The sequence below is a fragment of the Phyllostomus discolor genome, chromosome 10 (genome assembly GCF_004126475.2).
Source record: "Phyllostomus discolor isolate MPI-MPIP mPhyDis1 chromosome 10, mPhyDis1.pri.v3, whole genome shotgun sequence".
Taxonomy (NCBI): domain Eukaryota; kingdom Metazoa; phylum Chordata; class Mammalia; order Chiroptera; family Phyllostomidae; genus Phyllostomus; species Phyllostomus discolor.
Window position 1 is genome coordinate 49,611,348 of NC_040912.2, and position 23,764 is coordinate 49,635,111.

General features: G+C 33.2%; 2 protein-coding genes across 4 annotated transcripts in view; one reads left to right on the forward strand and one right to left on the reverse strand.

The window, feature by feature from the left end:
• Window positions 1–23,764, reverse strand: part of COG5 (component of oligomeric golgi complex 5) — a 363,376-nt gene that overhangs the window by 284,143 nt on the left and 55,469 nt on the right. The window lies entirely within an intron of this gene.
• On the forward strand, window positions 2,001–9,939 carry GPR22 (G protein-coupled receptor 22). Of its 2 annotated transcripts, none has more exons than XM_036010777.1 (3): window positions 2,001–4,727; window positions 5,668–6,602; window positions 8,304–9,939. In XM_036010777.1, exon 3 carries the CDS (start codon window positions 8,330–8,332, stop codon window positions 9,629–9,631), a length of 1,302 nt encoding a protein of 433 aa, XP_035866670.1. In that variant the 5' UTR covers window positions 2,001–4,727; window positions 5,668–6,602; window positions 8,304–8,329; the 3' UTR covers window positions 9,632–9,939. The 2 variants fall into 2 exon arrangements, with proteins under 2 accessions (XP_035866670.1, XP_035866669.1); XM_036010776.1 differs by having other exon boundaries at window positions 2,002–4,727; window positions 5,668–6,698.

Sequence of the window (23,764 nt, forward strand, 5' to 3'; positions counted from 1 at the left end):
TTTTAATAGAAATATTTAGGGTTAGGTCCATAGCTGTTGCTTAGTTATTAGAAAAGTTAAACTGCATTCCCAGACTATTAAGTAATTAATAATTAATCTATAAAAATATTTTATAGACTTCTGGCCAAGATGCAGGTAAATATACTTTGCTTCCTTGCATAATCAAAAGAAGGACAACAATAAATTTAAAAACAAAACAATCAGAACTGCCAGAATACAGAAATGTGTGGAAATCCAACAACCAAGGAGTTAAAGAAGAAACACTCATCCACACTTGTAGGAGGGGCAAAAGCAGACAGCCAGCCATGTATTACAAGGTGATGGCTGGAGGACCAGGTGGGTGAGGTGGTAGCTGGCAATCCCACATTCTCATGTGGATAAATCAGGAGGAACAACTGGGGTACGAGACATACCACACAACCCAGGGTTCCAGAGCAGGGAAATAAAGCCTCAAAACCTCTGGCTGTAAAAACCTGTGGGTATTATGGCAGCGAGAGAACTCTCAACCTCATGGGAGAGTTCATTGGAGAGACCCACAAAGTCCTAGAATACACAAAAAATCACTCACCTGGGAACTGGCACGAGAAAGGCCCAATTTCCTTGTGGGTGGTGGGAGAAGTGACTGAAAGTGGGTCGAGCAAGCAGCATTGTTCCCTCTCTGACTCCTCCCCCTAACACAACGCAGCAAAGTGGGTTAACCCACCCTGGCAAATACCTAATGCTCTATCTCTTACACATAGCAGGCCCACCAAGACAAAAAAATATGGCCGAAATGAAAGAACAGGTCAAAGCTCCAGAGAAAGAACGAAACCACAAAGAGACAGCCAGCCTATCAAATGCAGAGTTCAAAACACTGGTAATCAGGATGCTCACAGAAATAACTGAGTGTGGATACAAAATAGAGGAAGAAGTGAAGGCTATGCAAAGGGAAATAAAGAAAAATATACAGGGAACCAACAGTAAAAAAAAGGAAACCAGAACTCAAATCAACAATTTGGAAAAAAAAGAAGAAATAAACATTCAACCAGAACAGAATGAAGAAACAAGAATTCAAAAAAATGAAAAGAGGCTTAAGAACCTCTGAGACAACTTTAAATGTTCCAACATCTGAATCACAGGGGTGCCAGAAGGAGAAGAGGAAGAACAAGAAATTGAAAACTGATTTGAAAAAATAATGCAGAACTTCCCCAATCTGGCAAAGTAAATAATATACTTCTAGGAAATCCAGGAAGCTCAAAGAGTCCCAAAGAAGTTGGACCCAAGGAAGCACACACCAAGACACATCATAATTACATTACCCAAGATTAAAGATAAGGAGAGAATCTTAAAAGCAGCAAGAGAAAAGGAGACAGTTACCTACAAAGGAGTTCCCATAAAACTATCAGCTGATTTCTCAAAAGGAGCTTTGTGGGCAAAAAGGGGCTGAAAAGAAGTATTTCAAGTCATGAAAGACAAGGACCTAGATCCAAGATGACTCTATCCAGCAAAGCTATCATCTAGAATGGAAGGGCAGGTAAAGTGCTTCCCAGATAAGGTCAAGTTAAAAGAGTTCATCATCACCAAGCCCTTATTGTATGAAATGTTAAAGGGACTTATCTAAGAGAAATAAGATGATCAAAAATATGAACAGTAAAATGACAACAAACTAACAACTATCAACAACTAAACCTAAAAAAACAAAAACAAACTAAGCAAACAACTAGAACAGAAACAGAATCACAGAAATGGAGATTACATGGAGGGTTAGTAACAGGGGAGTGGGAGGAGGAGAGAGAGGGAAAAGGTAAAGGGAATAATAAGCATAATTAGCAGGTCCAAAATACATAGGGTAAGGTTAAGAATAGTATAGGAAGTGGAGAAGCTGAAGAACTTGTATGTCCGACCCATGGACATGAACTAAGGGGGCAAAATGCTGGTGGGAGGGAAGGTGCAGGGAGGAAGGGGATAAAGGGGAGAAAAAATGACACAATTGTAATAGCATAATCAATAAAATGTAATTTAAAAAGGATATTTATAACATAAAATTTGGTTTTAAACCACCAATTGTAGCATTTTTCAAAATTGGTATCCTACATGAATACAAAATATATTAAATGCAGAAGTATCAGAATCTGTTATTATGGAAATAAGAATCTTTTAGAATTCTGACATATGTAGTTCAATATTGTTTTTTTCAGGAAATAATACCATCTGATTTTCAATTCTGAGATATAGACATTTTCCTCTTTGTTAAAGAAACAGGAAGTTAGGATTATCCTGCTAAGAAATCAGAGAACCATGTTATCACCAAGCCAATCTGTGGTGTTTAAAAAGAAAACTATACTAAACACCGTATGCAATAAAAACATGTTTGTAATATACTGTGTACCTTAACCACAGGGAATAAAGAACAATGTCCAGACCTCAGCTTTTTTCCTGCCATTATTTCTTACAGAAAGCCCAGAATATGTTTTTTCAATATAGTCTCAATTTCACTTGGAAATAATGCCTCACAGAGAGTTAAACAAAGCACAGAAATACACTTCAACAACAAAAAAAATCAAAGCTCTGTGACCCAGAAAATGATTGATTTTCCAAAAGTCGTGTAACTAATGGGTAGTATATAAACCCAGATCATCCAAAACTAAGTGCCAAATACCTTCAGAATTTTCTAAAGAGAGAGAGCCCACTACAGGTAAAGGGGAGTTTGCTGAGTCCTAACACTGGCTTTACTACTAACTTACCAGGACTTTTTCAAGTCATTAAATATCTCTGTGTCTTGGTGTCCTCTACTTCATGTGGATATTTTAATTATAAATACATAGCAAATACTTGAACTTTGGCAGAAAGGCACTATATGTATTTCACTGCATTAATAATCTCCCCTGCCCACAAGTGTAAACTGATGCTAACATTTTTTCTCTGGTTTTCGTTTCAGGCTTCAATTAACATGTTTGTGTCATGCACACACTATCTTTCAACATGGCTGGCGTTCTAATAAGACTCTTTTCTCCAGCTTTCAAGATGTATGAAAAGTAACACAACATTTTAAATTTTTAGCATTACCAAAGCCTTGCCACTCAAAGCTCTGCAGAAAATTTTAAAAATTCACAACAAAATTTTCTACCGCATTATTTTCAACCACTACAGAAATTCAATTCAAAACTCATATACTACTTAGCTACCCCCTGTAAAGCTTGAATACTACCAGCAGATTATAAAAATGTATAGTGCTTTTCAAAAATATAAAATAATAATTCCAATTAAAATTTAAAATTAGCATACATTTTAATAAATGAAGGTCACTAGTATTCCTAAAATAATGAAAATAGGATGGTGATCAATATTCTAATAATTCAATCATTTGCATTGTATCCTCTATTTTGTCAAAAGATAGAATATAGCTACTTTATATACTCAAGTCTTCAAAAACCTCCAATTATTGAAAATAGAAAATTATTTATAGGTAACCAAAGTTAACAGAAATCTAAGTTAATGAAATATTTTAAGTTAATTACATATTGTAACATTGTTTTTATTCTTTTGACAGCATATCTATCTCAAAATAACTTAGCTTTATAATCTACAAAGACTGTAAATAGTTTCCCTTTCCTTTACCAACATATTTACTCAATAATATTAGCATATAGCCACATATAATACTTAGGACATAGCAATCCACTAATATTTCCCAGGTTAAAAATAAAAATAGCCAGTTGAAATAAAATATTATGGCAAGATCAGTATATATCCACTGAATAAAAGGGTTACCAAAGGTGAAGGCAATAGTAATGCACATGATTAAATCTTTATACACTGAGAGTATATTAATAAAAATGGAATTTTTAAAAAATACTGAACACCTGGAAATATTCACAATTTGGAATACACAGAGGAGGTGATTTGAATACAAACACACTACTTGAAATTCAATGTGGTTCACAGTAAAGATGCAGTGGCTTCCATTTGTACAACAAAGAATCTCAACCTAAAACATATATATGACCAAAATACTCTGAAGCACAATTATCCAGGCTTTAAAAAGAAAATATATTCTTACTATGTGAATTCTTTCTTGACCCCCATCTCCCTGTGTTTTTTAATGTTTCGCATAAATGAACAAAACCAGAACAGAATAGACATTTTTAAAGGACTAATTTACTCATATTCTATTTAAGAGCAACATAAAACCACTTATAAATATAGCCTTTCAAAAAAGTATTCTTATGTAAAAACATTGGGGTAAAAAAACCCTGTTATACATATGAAGCACAGTTGAAGCCCAATAAAACTGACCAATCAAAATTAGTGAATGCACTGCATCTCCCTGCAGTAGAGAGCAGCAACAAGGTAGGCTGTCATTCTGCAAAAGCTGCCCAGAGCAGGCTTTCCTCTGAGAAGCAGTGCCGTTCCTTTTCAGAAAGACAGAATCTAAATGTTGTCTCTGGAGACAAGAAGACTTCAGCATGTTAAATTACTTTCATTATGTATTGTCAGACGCTTATTGATTCCACAGTAGGAAGAGTGAGAGACTGCCGCAGCCTCTAAGCAGCATTACATGTTCCATACATTAGCAGTACTGCTGAAACAATGGCACCGTACAGACCTATTTTCATTACAGTCTTTTCGAAGAGATGTTTATGACTCTCTTCCCCAAGTCCTCTACTAACGAGTGAACAAAATGAATCAATCAAAACTGGAAATGCTTCAACTACATCAGGAATTTATCAAATCCTTAGCAGAGAGAGGTAAGGTTCCTTATTATAGTATGCAGCTGCTTTTGAACGGGCACAGTGGGGTAAGATCACTTTTGAAAAATTTTAGCCTGAATTTTAGGAGTTTATTTTACTTAATTCTATTTATTGCTAAACATGTGTTTGTAAGATCTATTTCTTTTAAGACAATGTATTTTGCATGTAATTTAAGGGTGCTATGTTAAATACAAGAAGTATTCTTTAATTCACTATGAAGACATCAGTTTTTAAGTCACTTCAGTTATACTAAGTATTTGTAATGTCATCAATACAGTTGTTTCTCAACTGTTCAAAAAATGCTTTTTTTTTCCTTAAAAGAACCAGGTTTACTATTTTGCTATTATGTATTACTCAGCTTTTGGTTAAGTTTATTACTGGGCATGGCCATTGAAAATTATTTAATTTGCAGTTACATTTTGCATTATCTTTTATATTTTAATTACATGAACAGCTCTTCAGTGCAAGTTGATAATATCATGAAATCTGTTGTAATCAGTTGAAATTCAAACTATGTGCTAATGGTGTAGCAAGCTACAATATTTTACAACAGGAAATAATGTCAAATTTATGATAAAGACATGGGGGAATGACAGTATGTTTAGTATAAGCTAATTGCCTATAATCTCTGAAAATACAGGTTAGCTTCAAAAAATGCAGAAATCAATTTAAAAAAAGAACAGTTTTCCTTTAATGGTTATATTTGCAATATTAATTCTGTTATTAAATAACATAATATTTATAATCCTTATTAGGAAAATAAAGTATTTTATTTAAAAAGCCCTTAAATTTATGTATAAGCTGTGTCTATAATAACATAGTTTGCTTACATTGATAACAAATACTATATATAGTGTTAAACAAACAAAGCTACTTTCAATTAACTGGAAATTTTAGGAACCCTGTTTCTTAACTACTTTTTTTTCTTTTTCACAAGGGCCACAGCAGCTAATTCAGTACTTACAACTGAAAATATGAAGAATGCATCTGACCGAGCATCTCTCTCCCTAGCTGTCTGAACCATAAACTGCAGGATATTCTTGTAACACATGATTTTAAGATACCAAGGAGATAAAAGCAGGGAATACAGGTCTACATTACTGCTGGAATACAACACATCGACAGTAATCATCTTACAAAGATGCTGTATAAAATAGCCACAAAAAGAAAAACAATGTAATTATAAAATCCTGAAGACAAAATGGTGAGCATTTTTAAAAAGGGAGTTTATACTTTAACACACCAGAATTGTGGAGCTACTAATTCTTAAACGATGAAACATGGATTGCCACAATAAGAATGCCATACATTACCAGCAAGCTAAATGAAGCTTTAGCAAGTATTTTCTGCATTAAATATACAGATATTTGTATTAATTGATATTACTAAAGGATTGTTCCATTGGAGTTTTATGACCAATTATATATCCTCTTCTAATGAAAACAAACCGGATTGAACAGCAGATGGTTCTTATCGAAAAACACAGACTGGATTTGTAATATAAAGCAAGTTATGTGATCAAGAAATCATTCCAAAATAATCAAGACTGCTATGGAGACAGTTTGTAACAAAAGGATGTCTGAATACATTTTAGGAGCTAGAAACCTTATGTTTCCTTTTTTGTTTTCACATGTTCTGGAAAATAGAGAGACACTATCATATATTCCTTCAAAGGGGAACATAATTCTTTTCATCTGAAGAAGTTTCTCTTGGTCGTGACATTTTAAGATAAAACATAACATATTTTGTACTGGTCTTTAGAAATCCATCAGCCAACTAAATCTCACAATTCATGCAGTTGAAGTACTGGAGAGAAAATGAAACAATTCCTACAAGACTTGAAATAAAACACAGCTACTTCACTGTTGTCAGGTAAAATTCATGTCAAAATCGGTCAATGACATCATATTTCAATTTGTGAAAAACTGCTATAATAAGCCAAAAGGCCCATAAGGCAACAGCAAACAGGTAGGTCAGAAAATGCATGCACGCCACCACACTGTTGAACATTTACAAAAGAAAAGAATCTTGTTCTAGAAGAGATGCATTTTTCTTAATTATCACCTAACTTCACATTTCTGCTTTATTTACTTACAAATTTAACTGATGTGACAAAGAACTGATGTTTACTCTGTCAGTTCAAAAAATTTGGCACACTTAAAATTTTTCAATTTTATAGGACTCCCTTTACTTAAGTATGTACCTCTAATAATACTTTATATCAAGCTCAAAAGAAATTAATATTGTGATCATTTTTACTTCTGAAATTTTATCCCTAAAATAGTATGCATAACTGTATTCTTAAACTTGTAAAAGGTAACATTAAGTGAAAGGTTAACAAAGTTCTCAAAATTATGAGCTTTTATAATTTGTTTGGTTATGCTTTTGCAATCAAAATGCTGTACTTGAAATGTGAAATATAGTTGGTTGTATAATTTTATATTTTAACTGAATATACCACCGGTTACTGACATTTTAGCCCAGAAAATCAGACATTTTTATAAATTACTCCAAACCTTTGTATATTAAAATATAGATTTGCATGACTTGGCAAGAGTTTTTTTTTTAAGTTTCCTCAAAATTATACTCAGGGTAATTTATATAAAAGGTTCCAGAGCAAATGTGTAACTTCAAAATATTCTTCAGAAAATGGGCTTCAGATACTTTTTCCCTAAAATTTCACTTTTTTACTTTAAACTTTGTTTAAATAAAATCAACTGATATAGTCTCTTAAACCACTTTGAAAGGGGCTATTTATTAATAAGATATTAAATTTTAATTTTCTTCCATAAGATACAAGAGGGTGTGGTCACAAAATAAATCATTCATAAGAGTGATTATTGTTCCAAGCTTTGTGCTGTTTTACTTTAACATATGTCCTTTCTCTTCCAATTTTTATAAGTTTGCTCACTTTAAAGTTCAGTGAACATTTTAACTATGAAATGTGAAATATTCATCCTTTGTCTCCTTCTGTGGGAAAATAAGTCCCTAGTCACACTGTTGACATGTGAATATGAATTTCAATCAAGAACATGAACAAAATAATTTAAACAAGCAAGTGCTTTATGCCATTTACCATGTTAAATGAACACTGTTCTGTTCATCTGAAATCTCATGGGAAAAATTAGACCTACACTAATTATGCTAGAACAAATTAAAACAATGTTTATTTGCTACCTACTCACAATATTTTAAAATGAAATCTTAAAATAATGAGCTAAAATTAGTTTTCCAGACTGGGTAGTTTTATTATACAAAAGTACACTGTGTCTAAAAAATAACTTTGAAAAACCCAAATGAGTAAAATGTTTTTAGTATATGAAATAATTTTAAACTATATAGGAGTAATCCCCACATAGTTATTTCTTCAAAGGTAGAACCCAATATCCTTTTATATCAAAATAATACAACCTTGATGTTTCCTAATTCTGTTTTCAATTAACAGCTTACAAACTTAAAAATTAAACTAAGTACACAATAAAAAAGGTTGTTTTTTTTTTACAAAGAACATATGTTTTATACGTCATTTAAAATGCCAAAATATCAAATAGTTTATTCTATTTCACTTTCCAGGGAAAAAATCCAACTGCTCCAAAAGAATGTGTTTTTCTCCCCTTCTGGAAATCAACATGCAGTCTGAATCTAACATTACAGTTCGAGATGACATTGATGACATCAACACCAATATGTACCAACCACTGTTATACCCATTAAGCTTTCAAGCATCTCTCACTGGATTTCTTATGTTAGAAATTGTGTTGGGACTTGGCAGCAACCTCACCGTACTGGTACTTTACTGCATGAAATCCAACTTAATCAACTCTGTCAGTAACATTATTACAATGAATCTTCATGTACTTGATGTAATAATTTGTGTGGGATGTATTCCTCTAACTATAGTTATCCTTCTACTTTCACTGGAAAGTAACACTACTCTCATCTGCTGTTTCCATGAGGCCTGTGTATCTTTTGCAAGTGTCTCAACAGCAATCAACGTTTTTGCTATCACTTTGGACAGATATGACATCTCTGTAAAACCTGCAAACCGAATTCTGACAATGGGCAGAGCTGTAATGCTAATGATATCCATTTGGATGTTTTCATTTTTCTCTTTCCTGATTCCCTTTATCGAGGTAAATTTTTTCAGTCTTCAAAGTGGAAATACATGGGCAAACAAGACACTTTTGTGTGTCAGCACAAATGAATACTACACCGAACTGGGAATGTATTACCACCTGCTTGTACAGATTCCAATATTCTTTTTCACTGTCATAGTAATGTTAATCACATACACCAAAATATTGCAGGCTCTTAATATTCGAATAGGTACCAGATTTTCAACAGGACAGAAGAAGAAAGCAAGAAAAAAAAAGACAATTTCTCTAACCACACAGCATGAGACTACAGACATGTCACAAAGTAGTGGTGGGAAAAATGTAGTCTTTGGTGTAAGGACTTCAGTCTCTGTAATAATAGCTCTCCGACGAGCTGTGAAACGACACCGTGAACGACGAGAAAGGCAAAAAAGAGTCTTCAGAATGTCTTTATTGATTATTTCTACATTTCTTCTCTGCTGGACACCAATTTCTGTTTTAAATACCACCATTTTATGTTTAGGCCCAAGTGACCTTTTAGTAAAATTAAGGTTGTGTTTTCTAGTCATGGCTTATGGAACAACTATATTTCACCCTCTTTTATATGCATTCACTAGACAAAAATTTCAAAAGGTCTTGAAAAGTAAAATGAAAAAGCGAGTTGTTTCCATAGTAGAAGCTGATCCCATGCCTAATAATGCTGTAATTCACAACTCTTGGATAGACCCTAAAAGAAACAAAAAAATTACCTTTGAGGATAGTGAGATAAGAGAAAAGTGTTTAGTACCTCAGGTTGTCACCGACTAGGGAGAAGTCTAAGCTTCACCAAATCCACATTCAGAAGTTTTAAATTTAAATTGTAAAAAGTGAAATTACTGCCAAATATAAGAAAATAATATTTTAAGTATTGGTTATGTTACAAATTTTCGATGTAAATGTCAAGATTAGATTAAGTCATATATATACAATTTCTTCATAATTTAATGTATTTGTTGCATGGTAGTTTGTTAAAGTGATATTGTGTATATTTTGTCAATATCATGTCCATCAGAAGATATTCATGTAAGTCATATTTTCTAAATAATAAATACATAGCCTTAAAACAGTATATAACTTTAAAATGTAACTGACACAGGTATCCTTGGTTTTTTTTAAATAAAGCATATTGTTTCTAATCCACAAACTACAGATATATTTATATAATGATAACCGAGATAGCATTTTAACATAAGAACCAAAATCATGGCTCCAAACAATCAAAACAATCCAGGATTTTCTGTACCACTATTTTGTTTTCTGTTATAGTCAACTTGCTATATGATTTAATGCACCAAAATTAATGAACCATGTATAAAACTTTATCCTTTTTCTAATGTAGAAATTGTAGGGTTTCTCAGGATTTCAAAAATCCTATGAATGTTAGAATTCATTGTTATGTGTTAGAATGAAAATGTTAAATGTAAAAGCAATAGAGGTAACAGTAAACAATGTGAGATTCTTCTTAAAATTATGTCATTCTACCCATATGTCACAAATCACAGAGATGGATATCAATTTCTATTCGTTAACTAGATTAGTTTTTTGAAAGCAAACAACCTGTATATGTACACCAAGATAGGAAAACTTTGAAATTCAAGTTTATCACGAGAAAGAGACTGATTTTCTATGAACAAGAGCATTGTGCCTGTGCTACACAAATGACTGACAATAGAGAGACCGGAGCAAACAAAAGCACCAGTCCCTTTCTTCCTTTCTCACTTCCATCTAAGCCAAATGCTTGAAATTAACACAATCTGCTGGAAAAAGAGTACATTAACTTTATTCAAGCTGGCCTTTTTATATAGTAGAAGTTAACTATTAAAATCTGAATACAAGGGAGAAAAAAAGTATATCAGTGTAGAAAAGCTTAACAAAGCCAACTATTTCTAATTTTAGATACATAGCAAGTTTAGAGTAATACAGTTTACACAAATATTTCTACCCTATCATGAAGCTCCCAAATGTTTAAAAACACAGTTCTATTTCCACTCTGAAAATCACTGAAGTAGCGTAAATCTTGTCATTTTGTTTTACTTTACATCACTTAATTTAACTTTAAGCATTTTGCTTCCAATCCTCAAATCATGCTGGAAAAATATGAAATTACTAATCTAAACCACATATATCAGGTTTGGAAATTCTTATCAAACAAATATTTTCCAAATATAATAATCTAATAATCCATCCACGAGTGCTAAGTATAACTATATCAAAAAATAGCAATAAATTACTTAATAGGCAAATACTTGTCACCTTATAATTGGTTAACTGGACAATTTTTTATTCTATTTTTAACACTATCCACTAAATCAAGTAGCAACTCATTTTTAATTAAATTTCCTATCAAACAACTCAATATCACTTTAATGTAAATAAATGAGATTCATCCAGCTGAGTTTACTGAATTCCCTAATACTTCAGGAAAGGATTACAATGCAATAGTTTGAACTCCCTGAGGTTACACAACAAATTTAATAGTGATTTACTTCTCATAATAATACTAACAATGTCAAGTCTCAGCAAAGCAAAAATTACCTTCTTTTCTACTTTTCCAGATTTAAAGAAGTGCTTCAATTTGACAAAATGTTACATAAGGCTTATTTTTTAAAACCTTGAAGAAAAATTAAGAATTCACAAAGATATTAAGAAAATGTTCATTTGATAAATATATTTGGCATAGAATATCTGCTAATATATTAATTTCAAAAATATTAAACTAATTTTATATGTAGACTTCTAAGCATAAATTAAAATCTTAAGATATAGTTTTATAATCTTACTAAAAAATTAGACTATTTTTAGAGTTTTCTTATTAAAAGAAAACCCTTTGTGTTTTAAATATTTTTTAATATATTTTATTGATTATGCTATTACAGTTGTCCCATTTTCCCCCCTTCATTCCCCTCCACCCTGCACACCCTCTCCCACCTACATTCCCCCCCTTTAGTTCATGTCCATGTGTCATACTTATAAATTCTTTTTAGAGTTTTCTTATTAAGAGAAAACCCTTTGTGTTTTAAATATTTTAAATTTTCAAGTCTATATGCATGCCAAAGAACTCAGTTAAAAAACATTTTTCTAGCCCTGGCTGGTGTGGCTCAGTTGGTTCGAGCTTTACCCCATACACCAAAAGGTTGCAGGTTCAATTCCCAGTCAGGGCACATACCTAGGTTGCGGGTTTGATCCTTGCTTGATCCAGGCATGTACAGGAGGCAACTAATAGATGCTTCTCTCTCTCTCATCTATGTTTCTCTCTCTCCCTTTCTCTCTCTCTAAAAGCAATAAAAAAATGTCCTTGGGTGAGAAAAAAAATTTTTTTAATTTTTCTAAAATATTTGCCTAAACTGCTTTTAAGCCCTCTTGTTCTCTGTAATAAGAAATCCAACAAAATAAGAAATAAATGGCAAATATTATAATGATGCCCTCTAAACTGTTGTTATTTATACACCTGACATTGAAACAGAAAATTAGCAAGCATTTTTGCCCACTTGTCATGAACTTTTGGATATACACAAGTGTACCCAATAATTTACAATAAAGAAAAGGCACACTTATCAAGACAACTTCTCATAGCTTTTTAATGTTAAATACTATGTAATATGTGAATCAAAATCATATTTATAAGTTCAGTTTTTTTAAAAAGATTGCAATTACTGACCTCAGCTTAAATAAAAGGACAAGAGAACGTTTCTGTTAAATGTCTGTTCTATGAAAAGGTACATTTTTCCCCCTAATAATGACGTTCACCACTATGTATAAATTTTTCCCTTTACTTCAAGTAACTTTACCAAAAAGAAGCATTAATGGTAATTTCTCATATTAGAACAAAATTTTTAAATGCAAAAGCAATAGAGGTAATAGTAAACAACATGGGATGCTTCTTAAAATAATGTTTTTCTACCCATATGTCACAAATCACAGAGATAAATATCAATTTCTATTAGTTAACTGGATTAGTTTTTCAAAAGTATAGAAATAAGAAATATTATTTTAAAAACTAACCAAAGATGAGCTCACAACATATGAAACTGTTATTTTCTCTTTTGTTTTGTCTACTAATTTAAGGAGGTTATTATTCTAACAACTAGTACCCAACAAATGTTCAACCTATTATGAAAATTAAATTATTTATAATTATGCTGTTTTAAAAAATGGTATTCACAATAATTCTGTACTTCTCACTTGATGTAAGTCAATTTTTAGGTATGTGCTCTATTTTCTAATACCCCAAGTAAAATTACAGCAAAATCTCAGTTCTTTGGACATTAAAAATCAAACTCTTTATTTAACAGAGATTAGACTTAAAAATTAAAATCTAAAAGTATTCAGAAAACAGGTGCTTAGTAGCACTTTAGTAAACAGTAATTTCAAGACTGCTTTCCAAAGTCAATAAAACTTTTGGTTTTATTACATTTTATGATTATACACTTAAGTAAGCTTTGTAATTCAATTAACACTTTAATTCTTGCCATGCAGATGACCTATGGCAAATACTTATATTCAGATGGAACAGAGTCATTACTCTCAGAGCTTAAAATCTAGAATCAAGCTACAAAAAAGTGTAACAACATCTGTTTTAAAAGGTAGAATGCGATAAGTGCTACAAAAAGATTGAGTTCTTAAAAGACTGAAGACAAAAGAGATTGTGTTGGATTTAAAAACAATGTAAACAAAAGCACTGCTGAGGGAAGCTGAAGCACATTATGGCAATGGCAAATTAATTGTTTTCTTTAGGAGAAAAGTAATACACTAGTGAGAAGTTTACCTGGGAAGTTGAATTGGGGTCAAAAGACAGAAGGCCTTTAATGCCAACAGAGAAATTTGAGCAGGGGAATAATACCGTGCAAAATGAGATACAAAAATAATAATAATAGACAGCAAAATGTAGAAAAGAGTTGAGTGGGTAAAACAGAAATGAGAAGCTGAGACACCAACTTGTTGCTGGATAAGACACAGAAAACAGGAAGCTGTTGCCATCACCCGGATAGGTAATGAAAGACCTGGTAGTAGCACTGCAAAGGAACATATAGATGTGACAGGCAATGTGAAGGTGAAATCAATATGGAATGTCAGCTGACTAGAAAGACAATGGGTATAAGGAATTAAAGAATTTAAAACGATGACCATAAAAAGAACCATAAGAAACTAGATTATCCTCAATGATCTAAGAACTTTTTAATTGTTTTGTATAAAGTACAAGGATGAAAAGGACAAAAAATTCAATTAATCTAAATAAATAACATTATTCAATAATGTTCCACCCTTGCAGGTGTGGTTCAGTTGGTTGGAGCATAGTCCCATCAACCAAAAGGTTGCGGGTTTGATTACCAGTCAGTGCACATGCCTGGGCTGCAAGTGTGTATGGGAGAGGCAACTAACCAATGTTTCTCTTTCACATCAATGTTTTTCTCTCTCATTCTCTCCCTCCCCTCCCCTCTCTCTAGAGTCAATGAACATAATACTATACATAGAGAATAAGAAATATTTCTAAAATAAATATTCAGTGAAAAATGCTAAACAGATGTCACTAAAATTAGGTAGATGGTTTGAGTCAAACATGTTTCCTTTATTATTGTAATTTCCTTTGTACCATTAACACAATTTAGAGAATATTCAGCTGTTCTTAATGATTTATGACAACTTTAATTTCCTAATCTGTTATATAACAGTTTATATAACTCATACACTGATATTCAATAAATACTTCAAATGATACTGTGGAAACACTACCCTGGGAACATTTCTTATTAGCCCATTCACTGAGATTTCTTTCCAACAATACTGATATTATCATCTTTGGTTATAATTCTTGCTTTTTAGCATTTTCATTCATTGAATCATGGAACTGAGCTATAACAAGCTAGTATTATTGGAAATGGGCTGCTAAAGAATACAATTTAAATATATAAAGATAACAGCTCAGATGATTGGATATAGCCACCTTCCAGAAAAACATCCACCAAACAATATATTATAGATAAACAATGACTTTGGGACAGGGTCTTGAGAGTCTCATAAATCCCCTGAAATTTTGCGCAAAATGTCGTGTGTGTGTGTGTGTGTGTGTGTGTGTGTGTGTGTTTTTCCTCTGGAACAAACATCTATAGATCATAAGATCCTCAAAAGAGTATATAACCCAAAACTAAAACAAAAACTATTCCTCGTGTTAAGAAAATAAGAAAACAAAATTGGTAAATGTTAGATGTAATTTTATTTATTCAGATCCTGCCTTTTTCAAAAGGCGCCTTTTAAATACATACAATTTTAGATACACTTCAATGAGAAAATAGGTGATAAAATCAGAACAAGAAGGATGAAAAGAATGAAAAAATTAAAATTAACCCAGGTGTGAAAAGAAAATACAAAATGCTTATCATTAAGTCCTATATTCTTGCAAAAAGTCAAAACTGTCCCTATGTTTTCTATTAGGTCATATAAAGAGAGGGAAAATAAAACTCTTCTAGCTTTTCATAAATACAAACTGTTCTTAATACTGAGACCATTGTCTTTCATGGGTCTTCTCAGAAAGTGCAGAATGTATAAACAATGTTTCTACAACAACTTGTTTCTTATGTACAAAACTGGCCATAACAACCTTACAGAAAAGGCAACAAGAAATCTTTATACTATTATAATTTTCCTCAGTGTATAGTTACAACAAACTAAAGGGAAATTAATAAAAGAAATTTTATGGAAATGAATAATATGATGTCCAGGTACATAACCCTTTTCTGGTTTATTCCAAGGATAGATTCTAGAATAGTGAAGCAGCGGATCTCACTGTTCCCTATGCATCCAAGGGGTTGACCAGGCTCTTTGGAGCAGAGATGTGGTGCTGCCAACTGAACACAGGTGTTCTTAAAAACAAACAGAAAAAGGCCTCTAGGTAATTCTGATGTACTTAATTCATCTCCTCCCCGTACTCCCCAATCTTCATATTCACTATTCAAGAGAAATGGATGGCCTAACTAGCCTTCAAAAAATCATCCATAAATATTCTCTCTCAACAAAATTATGGAAAAAATAATTGGCAGGGAAATGGTTAAGTGCAAAACCATAAATCTGAATAGCCACCTGAACCAAGGGAACGACTAACATTCACAAACTGACACTACTCTTTGCACAGAGGTGGCTATTGGCAAATTCGAAAATGACAAGTTAAAAGCCTGGATTTTCATCAACCAATTTTACAATCATCTACTTTGCCTGAAATTTCTGATCCTCATTAAAACATCTTACCGATGGTTCAAATATACAATTAAACAGATACAATAAGAGCTAAAAGAAAAGAACTGTGCTTTCAACTACATCGAAAAAGACTCCATATAAATATTTTATCACTGTCATTAAGTACAAAAAATAAGATACAATAAGTTTTTACTTTTAAATATAGCACTCTATCATTACCATTTATATTAACAAATAAGCTTACTGGTTCAATAACACATAAATGTTTCTAAAAAACTTAAGGAATAACATATGTCACAAGATCTAGTAAGCAGATACACAAAATATCCCAACAAAATAGTCAAATAGCAATAACCATAAAATCCTAGTGACTATCATAAACAAGTCTGTTATCTTGTAAGCATTTTAAAAAATCATAAAAGCACTTTTAAATGGCCCCTTATAATAGCACTTAGCCCTCACTTGCCCAAATTTGAATATTTCATAAGAGGTTTGGGTTGTATGCACTTACAGAAGAGGTGGCAATAAGAAAAATATGTCAACATCAGTATCACAAGGCAGAATATAACTACAATAAAAAAAAAGAGTGCAAATGAAAAGCAATGGGGCTCAAAGTAAAAGGTGCACATGGACCTGGACAAGCTGCAGAAAGAAAACGGCAATTGAAATCAACAGTAACTGAGGGACGAGAGAGGCTGATGGCATCTAGGCAACAGCAGCATATCAAGCACAGACAGAAGCATGAGCAATTACACAAAAGCAAGAAAACAAAGTCTCCAGAGCAGCGAACAATTCAATTTGGCTGGTACACAGGCTATGAATATGAATATGGATGTGTGGAGAGATAAAGCTGAAAAATAGGTTATAATTCTGTTCTGCCAAAGAAAAAAAATTAAACCCAAAACCCAGTGAAAGCCTTTCTAGAGTTGAGGGTATCTAAAATATATAACCTTGTACTTCATTTCTATCATCACAGTCTGGCCCCCAATACCTAGACCACTCAACCTCCCAGAGTTGCCACTTTTCTCATCCTAAAGGACAGTTCTCCTCCCCTCACTTCCATCCCCTGATCACAGCATGCCTCCTCCCATCAGGTACTGTTCATCGAGACTTAAAATAAAATGTAATATTTAGTAGAAAAGAACTAAAATCCAAATATTAGTAGTAGTAACACCTCCATGTTTCTCAAATGTAGAATCAGAGATAATCCACAAGTTATACAAAAACACAGCCTTTAAAATACATCAGTGGAAAAAAATGAGTATGTCTTATTCTACTTTCCTATTAAAAACAATTAAAAATGCTGGAAACATTCAGCTGTGAATAGTAACTAAAAAATAATTAAACACAACAACTTAACCCCAGGATTTAAAAAGGAAAAACAGAATAGACAACTGAGATATAATAGAAAACCCAATAAAAAATTCAAGCAAATGAAGGGATGTATTTCAAATGTGAAGTGATAGATTATCCATTAAGGGGTACTGGGGAAATAATTAAACATTGGCAAAATAAAGATAACTGCTTACCTACCACAAAGGTCAGAGAGTTGCACATCCAGGAAGCATAATTCTATAATAACTCATGTGAAAGTAAATGGCACTGCTGAGTGCTATGAAATATGTGATTACATGTGTTCAAGTTATACCAAAGTAAACTGCAGATGGGCAAAAATAAAAACATAAAAATATTTAAAAGTAGGTAGATGAGTACTTTTCTAACACTCTGGTGAGGAACCAAAGTAATCCATTAAGTAAAAAGGTTAACAAGTATAACTACAGGACTTTTAAAAGTATGCATAAAAATCAAATAAGAAATAAAACAAACTGGGAAACAAACTTACAGCCTATAATAGCAATGCAAATAGGCCTCAATTATGTAAAGAACACTTACAAACCAACACAGCAACAGGAAAAGGAGCCAAGAACAAAAACAGGTAGCTTCCCAATGAAAACAAACAACAAACACAGAACAGTTCAACCACAGTCAGCAAAAACAAATGTAAATTAGAATAAGTTATAAAACAAATCAATATGTTATTTTTTACATAACATGATTGGCAAATAATTTTTAAATGCTAATGTCTACTAATTATGGTTAAGTTGCAGGTATGCCTTCACATTGGTACTAGAAATAAATTTCATTTTGAAATATTAAGCAAAATCTTAAACATAACTTTTGATCAAGAAATTCAACTTCCCAAGTTTATCCTAAGAAAACAATTATACAATTTCGCAAAAATGTATATCCAAGCATGGTCATCAAAGGACAGTAATAGTAGTTAAAAAAAAAAGCAGTTAAAATAGTAGACTATTTACATAAATTAACAGAAAATTTTCAACTGAATACTATCTAGCCAGTAAAATGATATAGATTTGTTTATTAACATGGAAAGTTAAGAACAAAATAATGTAAAGTTAAGAACAAAATAATATGAATAATAGAGTAACATATAGGCAAATAGTTAGGAGGTTAGTTTCCCCAAATGAATCTCTAGGTGATACTTACCAACATTTTCTAGTTTTTAGCAATTAACACATAGCTAAATTTTCTAGTTTTACAGCACACATATATTAGTATAATTTTACAAATTAAATAAATTACTTTTTAAACCATTGCTAGTAGTCTGACAGTAGTACTTAATTTTTAAAATAACACACAATTGACCTGGTAATTCTAAACCTATTTATTAAAAAATAAAAAGATACAGCCCTGACCAGTGTGGCTCAGTTGGTTAGCCATCATCCCACAAAGCCATAGGTCTCTGGTTTGATTCTGGGTCATAGCACATGCCTGGGTTGAGAGTTTGGTCCTATCAGGGCACATGCAGAAGGCAACTAATTGATGTTTCTCTCTCACATTGATGTTTCTCTCCCTCTCTTTGTCCCTCCCTTCCCCGCTCTCTAAAAATAAATAAGTATTTTCTAAAAAGATACAGTAAATGGCAGGCTTTATCAAAATTCCTTCCTCAGCTGCCTTTAGGATCTTAATAATAGTCAACAGCCATAAGTGTAAAACCATACTATTAAACAAACCCTATACAAGTAAAACTGAGACTTTAAAAGTCAAATTAATTGGGCCTAGCTGGATAGCTCAGTTAGGGTGTCATCCTGATATGCCAAGGCTGTGGTTTAGATTCCTGGCCAGGGCACTTACAAGAATCAACAATGAATCCATAAATAGTTTTTTGATCCATTCATTTATTGATGGGCACATCAGTAAATGAATGGATCAAAAAACTATGGTACATTTACACAATGGAATTCTATGCAGCAGACAGAACGAAGGAGCTCCTACCCTTTGCAACAGCATGGAAGGGAACTGGAAAGCATTATGCTAAGCAAAATAAGCCAGGCAGTGAAAGACAAATACCATACAATCTCACCTTTAACAGGAACCTAAACAACAAAACAAAGAAACAAGCAAAATATAACCAAAGACACTGAAATAGAGAACAGGCTGACAGTGTTCAGAGGGGACAGGGGAGAGAATTTCAGGGGACCTTCAGGGGAAAATGGGAAAGGTTTACAGGAACAAGTATAAAGGACACACAGACAAAAACGAGGGCAGGTGGAAATGGGAGGAGGGAGGTGGGGAGGGCTGGGTGGGTGGGCTGGGAGTAAAAGATAGAAAATTGTACTTGATCAACAATTAAAATAAAATTTTTAAAAATTGAATCCATAAATAACTCTCTCTAAAATCAATAAATAAAAAAATTAAGTCAAATTAATTGATCACTTTTTTTAAAAGATTTTATTTATTTATTTTTAGAGAGGGAAGGGAGGGAGAAAGAGAGAGAGAGAGAGAAACATCAATGTGTGGTTGCTGGGGGCCATGGCCTACAACCCAGGTATGTGGCCTGACTGGGAATCGAACCTGCGACACTTTAGTTCACAGCCCGTGCTCAATCCACTGAGCTACGCCAGCCAGGGCTTAATTGATCACTTTTAAATTAATGTATTTAAAAGAGACATTTTCCTCACAAAGGTACTATCCAGATTGAAACATATTTGTCAATAGCCAGCTCTTATTCTTTCTCTTTTAACATTTTCATTATTTATGTGTATACACTATAAAATACTCATTTCTCTGCCATATTTTGCAGAGATTTTTAAAAAATGTATTGTTGTTACCTAATTTTTGGTTTATTTTAAACCAAGAGTAATAGATAACATTTTTCTCATTTCTTCCTTTTGCACTCAAAACTATATATTTTACCCAAAGTTAAAATGTTAAATATATGAAATATAACATTTTCATTTAAAATACCCTGAATAACTCCATACACATGGTATATTCATTGTGATTTCTCCAGCCCTTAAAATGTCCCATGAATAAGTTTTCCTCTGTTATCTTATATTTTAATTAGGCCGAGCTACTAAAACTTCAGAGGTAAAAATGTCTGAAGCTATACACTTACAGTGTGTGCACACTTTTTGTATTTCAATAAAATGTTAAAACAAAAACTACAGGGGCTATTTAAACAATGCCTGTTTTTGTCCTTAAATGTTCTCTAGAATATATTTAAATAACCAGAAACAAATTACAAACCCCTGACTAAGATATATTTTTATTTTCTTGTAATACTCAAAAGGAACTCATTTAAATCCCAAATCAATCTCCTATCTCAGCTGAGATAAATGTTCAAAAGAAAATGCAAGCAGCATCAATGGAAGACAGAAAGCACCATTAACATTTTTTTTATTGACTGAGTTCAGAGAAAGAGAAAGAAACATTGATTTGTTGATCTACTTTTTTATACATTTATTGGTTGCTTCTTTTTTTATGAGATCTAATCTTTATTAAGAATGGACACACATATCTAAATGCCTAATCAGACTCTTTGAAAATTCCAATTTGTTTTCCATTTTCTAAAAGTCCTCTTCAATGACTCTGATAAGATGAATTCCATGACCTTCATACCCAGATTTGAGGGGAAGGGTCCTGCCTTTCCTTCCTTCCTTCTTTTCTGTCACTCTCCCTCCCTCCCTTCCTTCCATTATCTTATTTTAGGAAATTCTAAAGTTAATTTATAAGTATATTTTATTGATTATGCTATTACACTTTTCCCAATTTTTCCCCGTTTCCCCCCTCCACCTTGTACCTCCAATCCTCCAATATTCCCCCCGCTTAGTTCATGTCCATGAGTTGTACAAAGAACTCAAAGTTCTTTAAATTCTCTGTTTCCTATACCATTTTGGACCTCTCCCTGTCTATTTAATGCCTACCATTTTGCTGCTTCTTCCCTATACATTTTCACCCCACTCCTCCCTTCCCCTTCCCCACTGAAAGCCCTCCATGCAATGCTCATTTCTCTGATTCTGTTCCTGTTATAGTTGTTTGCTTAGTTTTTGTTCTCATTGTTTTCCTTTCTTTTTTAATTCAGTTCATTTGTTGATACCTGTCAGTTTGTTGTCATTTTACTGTTCATATTTTTTATCTTCTTTTTCTCAGATAAGTCCCTTTAACGTTTCATATAATAATGGCTTGGTGATGATGAACTCCTTTAACTTGACCTTATCTGGGAAGCACTTTATCTGCCCTTCCATTCTAAATGATAGCTTTGCTAGATAGAGTAATCTTGGATGTAGGTCCTTGCCTTTCACGACTCTGAATACTTCTTTCCAGCCCCTTCTTACCTGCAAAGTTTCTTTTGAGATATCAGCTGATAGTCTTATGGGAACTCCTTTGTAGGTAAATGTCTCCTTTTCTCTTGCTGCTTTTAAGATTCTCTTTGTCTTTAATCTTATGTGACTTAATGATGATGTGCCTTGGTGTGTTCCTCTTTGGGTCAACTTCTTTGGGCCTCTCTGGGCTTCTTGGACTTCCTGGAAGTCTATTTCCCATGCCAGATTGGGGAAGTTTTCCTTCATTATTTGTTCAAATAAGTTTTCAATTTCTTGCTGTTGTTCTCCTCCTCCTGTCACCCCTATAATTTGGAATGTTGTAAGTTGTCCCAGAGGTTCATAAGTCTCTCATTTTTTTAATTCTTGTTTCTTCATTCTGTTGCAGTTGGACATTTATTTCTTCCTTTTGTTCCAAATTATTTGTTGATTTGAGTCCTGGTTTCCTTCCTGTCACTGTTGGTTCCCTGAATATTCTGCTTTATTTCATTTTGGGTATCTTTCATTTTTCAACCAAGCTCAAACAGTTCTGTGAGCATTTTGATTACCAGGGCTTTAAATTCTCCATCAGATAGGTTGCCTATTTCCTCATTGCTTAGCTCTCTTTCTGAAGATTTGCTCTATTCTTTCATTTTGGCCCCATTTCTTTTTCAGGGCACCTGTTAAGTTGCAAGGGGGTATGTCTTAGGTATTCACCTGGGCAGGGCAACCCTCCTTGCTGTCCTACAGCACTGCTTGTGGGGGAGGGGCCAGAGAGGGAACAGTTGCTGTGGACTACAGCAATTGCCGTAGTCCACAGTCAGCTCTTAGTCTCATTTTTCCCCTTCAGTCAGTCCCACCTCCATAGTCTGCCCCCTCACCTAAATCGTCCATCACCTCACCTCGGGTGCTCTCCGTCCACCACCTTACTGGTCTGGTTGTTCTGTTTGACTATTTCTTTAATTCCATGGTTGTCGGAGTTCCATGCAGTTTGATTTTCTGGCACTTCTGGTTGTTTATTGATTTTAGATTGGTTGTTATCCTCCTTTTAGTTGTGCAAGGAAGTGAAGGGTTTCTACCTATGCCTCTATCTTGGCTGCAAGTCTGGTTGTTTCTTTTTTGTCCTTTGATCAGAGGTCGAACCCACAGCCTTGGCATATTGAGATGAAGCTCTAAATAACTGAATACCAAGCCGGGGCAAAAAAAATTTTTTTAATTTGAGGAAGGTTACATAGTTCATTCAACTTCCACTGACAAGTAATATTCTTATAGCCCCTGCCCCAAATTTACATAAATCCCAATTCACACAATTCTTGTGCCTCATAAAACTTTTATTCTCATTAGCACTTCTCTACCAGAGAACAAGTAGAGGAAATAAGTAAGTACAAATTGAGGTCCTCTCCTGGGCATGTTACTTAAATCTTATCCAGACTCTGCTTTCTCGTCCGTAAAATGATAACATGTACCTCAAGGGGCTATTGTGAAGCTTCAATTAGGTAAAACAAACACCGTATTTAGCACAGTACTTGCCACACGGCAATAAATGGCAGCTTTTATCATTTTCCTGATATTTCATTTTTTTAAATATTAACAAATGTATTTTCAATTCAATTATGTAATTGAATCAGCATGGGTTGATTATTCTAGTTTCTCAAAAAAGCAGAAGCTTTGACTATTTATTTCCATAGGAATTTGAGAATTGATATTCACTTTTCTTTTCTAAGATTTGATTGATTTATTTTTAGCGAGAGGGGCAAAGAGAAAGAAAGAGGAGAGAAACATCAATTTGTGGTTGCCTCTCATGCACCCCTTACTAGGGACCTGGCCTGCAACCCAGGCATGTGCCCTGACTGGGAATTGAACTGGCGACGACCCTTTGGTTCATAGGCCAAAACTCAATCCACTGAGCCACACCAGCCAAGGAAGATATTCACTTTTCTTAAAGGCTATTTATTTCCTTTCAATGTCTATCTTTAACTTGAAAATCCTTATAGTAATACTTTGATATTTAGTTACTAGAAAAACATGCATGAGACGTACATTATGATGTGATTTTTGAAAAACAATAGCATTCTTGCACAAGAGTAGAACACACTACCACAAATTATGA